The sequence below is a fragment of the Bactrocera dorsalis genome, chromosome 4, assembly GCF_023373825.1.
Source record: "Bactrocera dorsalis isolate Fly_Bdor chromosome 4, ASM2337382v1, whole genome shotgun sequence".
NCBI lineage: Eukaryota > Metazoa > Arthropoda > Insecta > Diptera > Tephritidae > Bactrocera > Bactrocera dorsalis.
The window spans coordinates 14,573,148-14,584,133 of NC_064306.1; the positions used below are offsets into that span (position 1 = coordinate 14,573,148).

At 39.7% G+C, this 10,986-nt stretch overlaps 1 protein-coding gene across 1 annotated transcript in view; it reads left to right on the top strand.

Annotated features, from left to right (window-relative positions):
* The window catches only part of LOC105222953 (uncharacterized), a 35,850-nt gene extending 34,448 nt beyond the window's left edge, over positions 1–1,402 (top strand). Inside the window, exon 9 of the mRNA XM_011200524.4 lies at positions 370–1,402. Coding sequence (XP_011198826.2) covers positions 370–1,293 — 924 coding nt within the window. The 3' untranslated portion in view covers positions 1,294–1,402. The remainder of the gene's footprint in view (positions 1–369) is intronic.
* The last annotated feature ends 9,584 nt before the right edge of the window (positions 1,403–10,986 follow it).

Sequence of the window (10,986 nt, forward strand, 5' to 3'; positions counted from 1 at the left end):
CTAATTTAAATTGATAATTTTTGTTATTTAACTCCTACCAGCATAAAATCAGCAGTGCAAACTGCGCTGTGTTGTCAATATTTGCTGCATTTCCGAAAAAGCCCAAGGTCATACATATGTATATGCATCAAAAATTTACAATTCACAAAAGTGCCATTCTGCTTTGTTAATATCCCAAAAATTGACATAATGATGTGATACATTTGTAGTTCTGCAAGTGAATAATAAATGATACAAATCATAATTAACAAATGTAGACACTCTAATGTTTAGATTGGAGATGTACATACATACATATGTACATACATTCAATTTTTTGTTCCATCGACCATTGGTTTTTAGTAACAACAAATTTTGTTTCGATTTCAGACTGCACCAAATATTATTTTAGACGATGAGCAATTAATAATTTTGGCTGAGATTTACAAAGAAAACACCTGTCTCTGGGATGAAAAGGACATTACATATAGGTTCAAAAATAGGCGCGAGGAAGCTATACGATTTGTATGGGAAAATTTTAATAACGAAACTGGTTTAGATATGGCGCAAATTGATATAGAGAAACAAATTACGAGATTGCGAAAATTGTGTTCTTTCGAAAAGAACCGAAAACTAATAGCCAAACGAAAAAAATTGAAATATCAACCAAAATTTGCATATTCTGAACATATTGAGTTTCTCGAAAAGGATGTTGGACCTTTTGAATGCTCAACATGTAAAAAAGTAATGCGTGGTCCAGATGCCTTTAAAGTACATTTTGCCGCACATGATGGCTCCCTACCGTTTAAATGTGACATCTGCGGGCATGGGTTTCAGCTGGCGTGTAATTTAGCAGTACACTTACGTAGACATGTACATGACTACACTTTCAGTTGTGGAGTATGCAACAAACCCTGCGCCACATCCACGGAAGTAAAGATTCATATGCGTTCCCACACCGATGAGAAGCCATTCGTTTGCGATTTTTGTGGATACAGAACACGAACATCTTCTCATCTTTTAACACATACACTGCGACATCAGAAACGACCTCGTCACAAGTGTAAACTATGTCCTAAAACATTCTACGAAACCGGCTCTTTATACGAACACATGAATATTCACCGGAATATCAGAGATAAAATATGCGAAGTATGCGATAAAGGTTTTACTACTAATAAACAATTACGTCAGCATCAGCTCATCCACAACGCCGAGAAAAAGTACTCGTGCAAAATTTGCGAAAAACGTTTTGCCCAATATGCAGGTCTCAGTGGTCATATGAAAACACATGGGAACATAAATTCGAAGTGAAATAAGTTGAAATACATAAGAAAAACAAAGAAAATGAAGTCTTTAATTAGATGAGAGGTTGGGAGTCCAATAAATCAAATAATTAATTATGGGTCGAAAGTAAATCATCGAATTGAATTCGTACACTTATTAAAGTGGTATAACCGCTATCTTTAAGGCTATCAAGATTTGTTCTACTGTAGTGGATAGTTCAAATAACAAGTGAAAATTGCAATTTGTTTTTTTATTGTATTTTTAAAACATAAGACTTAAATTTACTTATAGTAATTTTTAAAAAACTAAAACAAAGGATTCCAGCAACGGTTTCTTCACTAAGAAGACATGTTAGCGCAGAGTTGCAATGTAAGTGCTGCTCGTTTGTTTGAACATCTGGTATAATTCATTCGATTGATTGGCAAGTAATGCTTGGAAAATTGACAGTTATTTTATGAAACGCTCTCTTGATTTAAATAACTTGAAATTGATTGTCAAGTTGAGAACAGATACGAAAATATTTTTCCTCTAGAGGGAAAATAACAATATTAATGTACTGCCATAACTTGTGATAATAAGTTCATTCGATGACGTGATATATTAGACCTTCATAAAATACCCATGGCCGCGCCGTACATACAGGCAAGTCAGGCATCTGCCTAAGCAGCAATTTTGGCGAATTTTTTTTAAGTATATTATTTTTTTTAAATAAAATATAAATTGATTTACAGAACTACTTCATTTATCATCCATATAATATTAACAACAACGGGAATATTGTATTAATTTGGTTAACCAATGAAATTTGTGAAGTTTACGGAGACGATGCTGTATCAGTTCGTATAGCACAACAATGGATTGCTCGTTTCCGTTCTGGAAATTTCGAAGTTTCGATTTACACTGATATAAGCTTTACACTGTTGCAATAATGTGGTTTATTTATTTATTATTATAAATATGAAAAAAAAATTAGTTGAAGTTTGATTAGAAATACGAAAAGACTTTTCGACTACCCTAAATTAAACGAAGTACAAGTTATTAGCAGAAAAATTGGTAATTAAACCACACCAACTGGACGTTTTTGAATTATATTTGTTCAAACTGTTATAGCTAACACTTCTTGAAACTTATCAAAACGTACATGAAAATGAAACAGTTTTCCAAATTAAAGGCACGAAAATATTTAAATAATTAACGGGTTTTCAACGTACTACAACGTAATATAATAATATTTTTTATTATGGTCCATATAACAGCTTTCAACTTAACTGAGTCCGTCATGCCTATACAACGACGCCACAGAAGACGACGCTAAACACACATTCTTTGAATGTGAGCGCTGGCAAGGAGAACGCACCGTCGTAGAAGACCTGGTCGGGCCAATAAACGCTGACAATTTAATCAGCGTCATGTTGGAAAGCGAAACTAACTGGGGGATTATCCAGAAATACAAAGCAATCTTGCTACGCATCAAAAAGCGAGACCTGGAGCAGGTGTGCAGATGTAAATCTCTCAATGAGAAAAATGGAACGCCACACTGAAGTAATACAAACGCGGTCTCAGGGTGGGCGACGGTTCCTTAGAGGGGGGGTTTTTAGTGACCTGCAAGTGGCACATACCGCTGCTATGACGATAGCACCGATGATGCGGAAGGCATTTTCCACCCCCTCACCCGCAAAAAAAAAAAAACTTAACTGAGTTTTGGTTCAAATTTAGTAATTCGGTTTAATCAAACATAAACTTTTTTGTGGTATTACGGTTTTCGACTCGGTGTCAGCAGGGTTGATTAGAGTATAAAAAATCTCCAACTACTACCAAGTTTTCGGTACACATACAGGGTTTGTCCGGAACGTAATATGACTGATTTTCTTCCGCCGCGACTGTACTTCGGGGCGTTCGCGCACCGACTGGATTCGGTAGAGGGCGTTACTTGTCTCCGAGCACCTGGAGAGTCAGGACAAACATTTTCGCGCGACGAGAAAATCTACCGTTTGTTAGAGCAGACGTACACGATTAAATTCTGTGTGAAACTCGGTAAATCTACGACAGAAACGTTTGATATGATCAAGTAGGCTTACCCAGATGTTGCTTTGGCAAGAAGTGGTGTGTTTTGGTGGGCTGGGAAGAGGTCGTTCATGAAGATCGTGCTGGGAGCAAATTTCAAAGTGAAAACGATGCATATTGTCTTTTTTGACATCAAAGCCATCGACTCTTGCAGGCATTCGATCATAATATCATATTGCATAAAGAAAGATAAAAGATCTAAATAAAAACATCAGGGTTTTCGTGGGTGCTTTACTGCTGAACGGTGATTTTGGACTGACATTTCTGGTCATTCCACGCCTACATATGTATGTGCATGATATTAACGCATGTATAAAACAACCATATTTATGGCGAAATGTCAATGCATCGGGTCTTAATACAAATATATTGTTACAAAAAGTAGTATTAAGTTTTAATTGTATTGCTATATGCATCCCTGATTATGAACAATAGCTGTAGGTATATGGAATAGCATTTGTCTTGTTATAGACATCTGGCGCCGCACTGTCTGCTTGTCTAGGTAAACAATTGCTGAGTCTGGCGCCGCGACTGTCTGCTTGCGTCTGGCGCCGTATAGCCGTATGTTCTGGTAATTTCCAGACGCGATATTCTAGAAGGACACGTCGGCATCAGCGAGAAGTGCGTGGCTATATAAGCCGTGGCAGCGCCAACGTAATCAATCAGTGCTAAGAATAAACTGTTATAGTGTAGACAAGTTGTGAAATAAAGAGTTGTTGAATTAAATTAAACAGTGTTGATTTTATTTGTCAATCCAGAGATACGAACCTAACAAAGTAAACTAGCAAGAGTAAATTCGTAACAATTGGTGTCAGAAGTGGGATTGTCAAATAATCCAAATTCAAGATGGTTAAATTCGGAGAATTGAGAATTCAGCAATTAAAAAAGGAACTGGAGGAGCGTAATTTGCCGATAAGCGGGCAAAAGGCGGATCTGCAGGCACGATTACGTGAAGCAATGGAAGCGGATGGAATTAATGTGGACGAGTTCGAATTTGTTGGGCCAGAAACTTCTACAAAGGTAGAAGAGAAAGTAGAAGAACAACGAACATCATCAAGTGTAGACATGAACACGTTGTTAGTGGCTATTAAGCAAATGGCAGAAAATGTAGTGCAAACAGAAAATCGTCTGGCACAGCAAATGGCAGAAAATGCAGTGCAAACAGAAAATCGTCTGGCACAGCAAATAGCCGAAAATGCAGAAAATGCAGTGCAGGCAGAAAATCGTCTGGCACAGCAAATAACGCAAATAGCTGAAAATACATCACAGTTAGAGTCTCGCCTTACACAACAAATAACTGAAAATAATACGCAGTTAGAAAAGCGTTTGGTACAACAGATTACAGAAAATAATACACAAGTGCAAGAGAAATTTTCAAAATTTGAAGACGAATTAAGCACAATAAAAAATGACGAAGAAAATTTAAAAGCAGAAGTTCTTCAATTAAGTAATCGTGTGCGAGAACTGCAACTACATGGCCCTGCACCATCAACAAATAATCAAAGATTGAAGGCACCCACATTCGATGGAAGTATTCCATTTCAAATTTTCAAACTTCAGTTTGAAAAGACAGCAATGGCCAATAACTGGAATGCAGCGGACAAAGTGGCGTCCTTGTTTGTATCATTGAAAGGACCGGCAGCAGAAATCCTTCAGACTATTCCAGACTGTGAACGGGACAACTATGAGGCATTGATGAGTGCGATAGAAAGACGTTATGGTAGTGAGCACCGGAAACAAATATACCAGATCGAACTGCAAAATAGGGGTCAGAAGATGAACGAGTCATTGCAAGAGTTCGCAACTGAAATCGAACGACTGGCTCATTTGGCAAATGCAGATGCACCTGTGGATTACATTGAGAGGGTAAAAATTCAATGTTTCATAAATGGAATTCGTGATGTGGACACCAAACGCGCCACATATGCATTGCCAAAAAGAACGTTTGCTGAAACGGTTTCGCACGCCCTCACACAGGAAACAGCTTCGCTACTAAGTAAACCAGCACACAAAGTACAAAGGGTTGAAATGGAACAACCGGCGCTGATGGAAGAAATATTGAAGACTCTGAAGACAATTGCTGCACAGCAAGTAAATACAACAGGCAGATGTTTCAACTGTAGAAAAGCGGGTCACTTTGCCCGAAATTGCAAGATAAAAGTAAACCCATCAAAATGGAAACAACCAACAGAACACCGAAAGGGGATTCACCACAAACATTGCTCCAAATCAGAGGGAAAAGAAGGTATAATCGACGTGCGATTACTGAATATAGAACCTGAAGATGATTGGACTCCTCATCGCATCAGAATCAATCAGCTGGAGGACCCTGATCTTGCAAAGCTGGTAATGGCCAAAGAAAATGGGGTACGACCACCAAAGGAACAAATAAGTAACGAGAGTCCAACGGCAAAAGCATATTGGGCCCAATGGAACAGCATAAACCTCGTTAATGGATATCTTCATCGTACCTGGGAAAGCGAAGATGGCAAACAGTCTCGTCTGCTTATCATAGTACCGAAGTCCATGATCCCGAAAGTATTGAAAGAATATCACAATGGACCTAGTGGAGGGCACCTTGGGATTACAAAAACTATAGAGAAGATTAAACAACGGTTCTACTGGATCGGTTGTCGAGATTCCATAGCAGAATGGATAAGTAATTGCGTAGAGTGCATGGCAGCTAAAGGTCCTAAAGCCAAAAGTCGCGGTAGGCTACAACAGTACAACGTGGGATCACCATTTGAACGAGTCGCAATGGATGTTGCAGGTCCGTTTCCAACCAGTACGGCCGGAAACAAATATCTACTGGTTGTCATGGACTATTTCAGTAAATGGCCAGAAGTATATGCCTTACCAAACCAAGAAGCGAAGACAGTAGCCGAAGCGTTTGTAGAAAATTGGATAACAAGGTTCGGAGTGCCCGTCGAATTACACTCAGATCAAGGCAGGAATTTCGAATCTTCCATTTTCCAAGAAGTCTGTACATTATTGGGCATCCACAAGACACGGACAACAGCGTTACACCCACAATCAGATGGGATGGTAGAGAGATTCAACCGAACGCTCGAAGAACATCTGCGGAAAATCGTTGATAAAGATCAACGGAATTGGGACAAGTGCATCCAGATGTTCCTGCTGGCGTATCGTTCAGCGAAGCACGAGACAACTGGTTACACGCCAGCAAAGATTATTTTCGGATCTGATCTGCGACTCCCTGCTGATCTTAAGTTTGGAACGAATCCTACAGCTGTAAGAAATGATGGAGATTATTGTTCTGCCTTAAAGGAAGAAATGAATGAATTGCATCTAATGGTAAGACAGCATACGCATCTGATGAGCAATAAGATGAAGGACCAGTTCGATCAAGCGGCAAATTCAAAAGGTTTTGAAGAAGGTGATCTGGTCCTGTTGTACAATCCACTTCGAAAGAAAGGCTTGTCCCCGAAACTACAGACAGCCTGGGAAGGACCCTATATGGTGATGAAACGACTTAATGACGTGGTATACCGCATACAAAGAAATGGAAAAGCACGATGTAAAATGAAAGTAGTACATTTGGAGAGGCTCGCCCCATTTGGTTCAAGAGGATTTGTGCCTAATCGGGACGATTAGGCTTTAGTGGAGGGCAGTGTTACAAAAAGTAGTATTAAGTTTTAATTGTATTGCTATATGCATCCCTGATTATGAACAATAGCTGTAGGTATATGGAATAGCATTTGTCTTGTTATAGACATCTGGCGCCGCACTGTCTGCTTGTCTAGGTAAACAATTGCTGAGTCTGGCGCCGCGACTGTCTGCTTGCGTCTGGCGCCGTATAGCCGTATGTTCTGGTAATTTCCAGACGCGATATTCTAGAAGGACACGTCGGCATCAGCGAGAAGTGCGTGGCTATATAAGCCGTGGCAGCGCCAACGTAATCAATCAGTGCTAAGAATAAACTGTTATAGTGTAGACAAGTTGTGAAATAAAGAGTTGTTGAATTAAATTAAACAGTGTTGATTTTATTTGTCAATCCAGAGATACGAACCTAACAAAGTAAACTAGCAAGAGTAAATTCGTAACAATATGTACATGTTCATCTGCAAAACGATCCATTGGCACTATCATTCTCCGAGCAATTGCTCAACATTGGAAATATGTAGGTATTGTTCTATTTGCATGGAGGCACACATTTCATCGAATTTTTGTACCCTGGCATATAAGAAATTTTTGAATTCATTGGATTTAACAGGACTTAATTAAAAATTGGGTCAGCTATCATTTTGCTGCCACGGCATTAGATTTGTCATAAAAATGTATGGGCAATGTTCTTGAAGCTACCGTTTTCAACGGCAAATTTGAAGGTGCAGTTGTTTTCTTGTCCCGAATCCCAATGATCCCTTCAGATAAAATGAAACAAATAATGTTATTTTTAAAAAAATTGATGTTATTTCAAAATAAAGAATTATGAAATTCTTTTATTATTAGTTGTTTTATTCAAACTTTCTTTAATATACTAATAGCTTGAAATACCATAAAGGATAATCTTGGTTATAATTATAAAATACTAACAATTACGACTATTAAAATCAATTTTTACTTTCTTTTAATTTTTGTCTTACTGAGAAGAACTCAACTTATGAAGAGCTTGAAAAGAGCGTGACTGTATTTACGAACTCCATAAATACAGCTTTTCACTGCGTATCCCCTACGCTACGACTCAAGCACAAAACAAAGTCTCCTTGGTGGAACAAGGAACTTGGGTCTTGCAGACGGAAAGTATGGGGACCCTTCAATTGGGCCAAGCTAGCAGAAAGCGAGGACTTTTAGAACGAATAAAAAGGTCTTCTAAAGGACTACAAGTAGCGGTGAGTAGACGGACAACTCATTGGAAGACTTAGTCAGTGTGCACTTCCCAGGCTGTAAAGATGCACTAAGTCCTGGTTGCGAGGAGAGTACTGAGGTTAACGTTCCCGAACACATAGCTAAAGGGGATTTTGTAGGAGATTCTTGAAGTTCAGCTATGTGCCCCACTCATGGAGAGAGGCGCTTCTTCTTCTTTACTGGCGTAGACACCGCTTACGTGATTATAGCCGAGTCAACAACAGCGGGCCAGTCGTTTCTTCTCTTCGCTACGTGGCGCCAATTGGATATTCCAAGCGAAGTTAGGTCCTTCTCCACTTGGTGCTTCCCGCGGCGGGTACTGCGTCGAATACTTTCAGAGTTGGAGTGTTTTCATCCATCCGGACAACATGACCTAACCAGCGTAGCCGCTGTCTTTTAATTCGCTGAACTATGTCAATGTCGTCGTATATTTCGTACAGCTCATCGTTCCATCGAATGCGATATTCGCCGTGGCCAACCGCAGTGAATGATAGTACTCGGCGACGGAGTCTCTCTCCCACCACGAATCCCACACCAAACTTCTCACTTTAGCTCGCCTTCAAAAGGATGTTCTTAGGCTACCCAGAGGATACTTGGTCAAAGACCGGAAGTCGTGAGCTGCTTGAGTCATATGTAAAAGAATCGTTTCTGGCCACTCCCAAGTGAATGGCGATCAGAGAACTTTCCTAACTTGCGTGAACTTCTACACATGACTCCATCCTCCTGGAGAGAGGCTAGGGTAGTTTTAATACCGAAGGCAGGTGGGAACAACCCAATTTACTCTAAAGAGTTTAGGCCTAACTTACTGGATCAGGAGTCTTTTGGTCTCTAGACGGATAAAAGCAGAATGGAACGACGCTAGAATGACCAGAGAAGTCTGTGGAGGTACTTCTCAAAGTGAAGTGCTATCTCAGCTTCTATGGACATTAAGGCCAAATAAACTGCCAAGAAACCTTGAAGGCAAAGCCCCTAGGATAGGGGTATATGCGGACGACATTGCCTTCTTAATAACGGGAAGGTGTCTACAGATTATTACCAGTACCACACTCAATACAGTCCAGAACAGAGCATCGTAAGCGGGTCTGGGGTTAAACCCGGAGAAAACGGATCTGCTGGTGTTCACAACAACGCAAAAAATTCCTCTATGGAGGTTCCCTTTTATTAATAGGAAACATCTATGCGCAACACTCTAAACATCTATACTGATTGCTTGATAATGGACGATGGAGTTAGAGCGAGAATATACTGCCTAGAGTTGGCATAAGGCAACTTTTTAGGTTTCCGGACCACTGCAGTATATTTCCAGCTGAGCTTTTGCACTTGCAGGCAATTCCAGAGTCAATATCTACGTAGATAGCCAAGCAGCAATCAAGGCAGTAACCTCGTATAGCATATCGGCCAGAAGTGTCTTGGAAAGCAGGGTAGCAGTGGAAAGCCTTGTAGGCAACTTCACTTCTACTGGGTGCCAGGCCACAAAGACATTGCCTATGCGACGACCTCGACAAAACGGTTAAGAAAATAAAAACCCGATGGAACGAGTGACTAGGGTGCAAAACTGTAAAAGTCATGTGCAAAACGGTGGATCGGAAATACACAGAAATTCTAATGACACTCGATAGAAGAGACCGTAAAAACATAATCGGAATACTAACTGGTCACTGTCTGGTGGCGGCACACGCCCACAAGATGGGCTGACAGATCAAGGAGACTGCAGGAAACGCCTGGAGCAGGGAGTAAGGGAAAAAATGGAGCAACTCGCATGCTCTTGTCCCGCATTGGCAAGACTACGATGTAAGCATCTGATCGATATTCTTTTTGGGGAGTAACTAAAAAGAAGTTATAAACTTTTCAGTTACTAAATTTAATTGAACCCTGAATAGGGTATATACCCAGAAAGAAACGTCGGATAATATGTATATACTTATGTAAATAAGTGATCTGTATGGCGAGCAGAGTCGATATAGTCACGTCGGTACTTACCCGGAATAGTCTTTCAGTTTTTGAGATTTCGAACTGAACATTTTCACACAACCTCTTAGCTTCAACTAAAAAATTAAAAATAATATTTAATATAAACTGACATTAATATTGAAAAACTGGTTATACGTAAAATATGGCACAAAGTATCCTAAGATTCTCTCACAATAATGCATATTTTATTGTTTTTTTCAACTATATTTATGCTTACTATTAATTTTATGTGCTTTAAAAGCATGCCACACTTGGTGCTTTCACTTTCTTTAAGGATATGTTTGAATACATTTGTTATTCAAGTGGCAGCATGGATAGTTGGTTCTTTAGGGCCGTCTTCTCAATTACTGGTTAGTGGCCATCTGTCAATTAAGTTCTGGTTAACTAACCGTGCGATTCTGTACTGTGATACAGTCACAAGTCTCTAAATTTGAGATTTTCAGTTAAAGGGGCCATACACGACACACAAGTGCGTTCGATTTGTATGAAATCGTTTCGCTATACACGACATACAAATCCATTTTGCGTTCGTTCATCACATAGTGAACATGGGCGACAAGCAAGCGGAAAATTATTCGTCCGTGATCCTTTCTATTTGGCGACACGAGAGAAATGAGATTTTGTGTGCACACAGCGCCATACACGACATACATGTGTGCATACCGAAAAAAAATCAAACATTTTCGCGAACATGGATCGGTATGCGCACAAGCCCAGACACGAGTAAACCGCAATCGCACACATATCGATCGAACGCACATGTGTGTCGTGTATGGCAACTTTTAGAGACAATTTTTGTAACTTGAGACGATTTTGCTA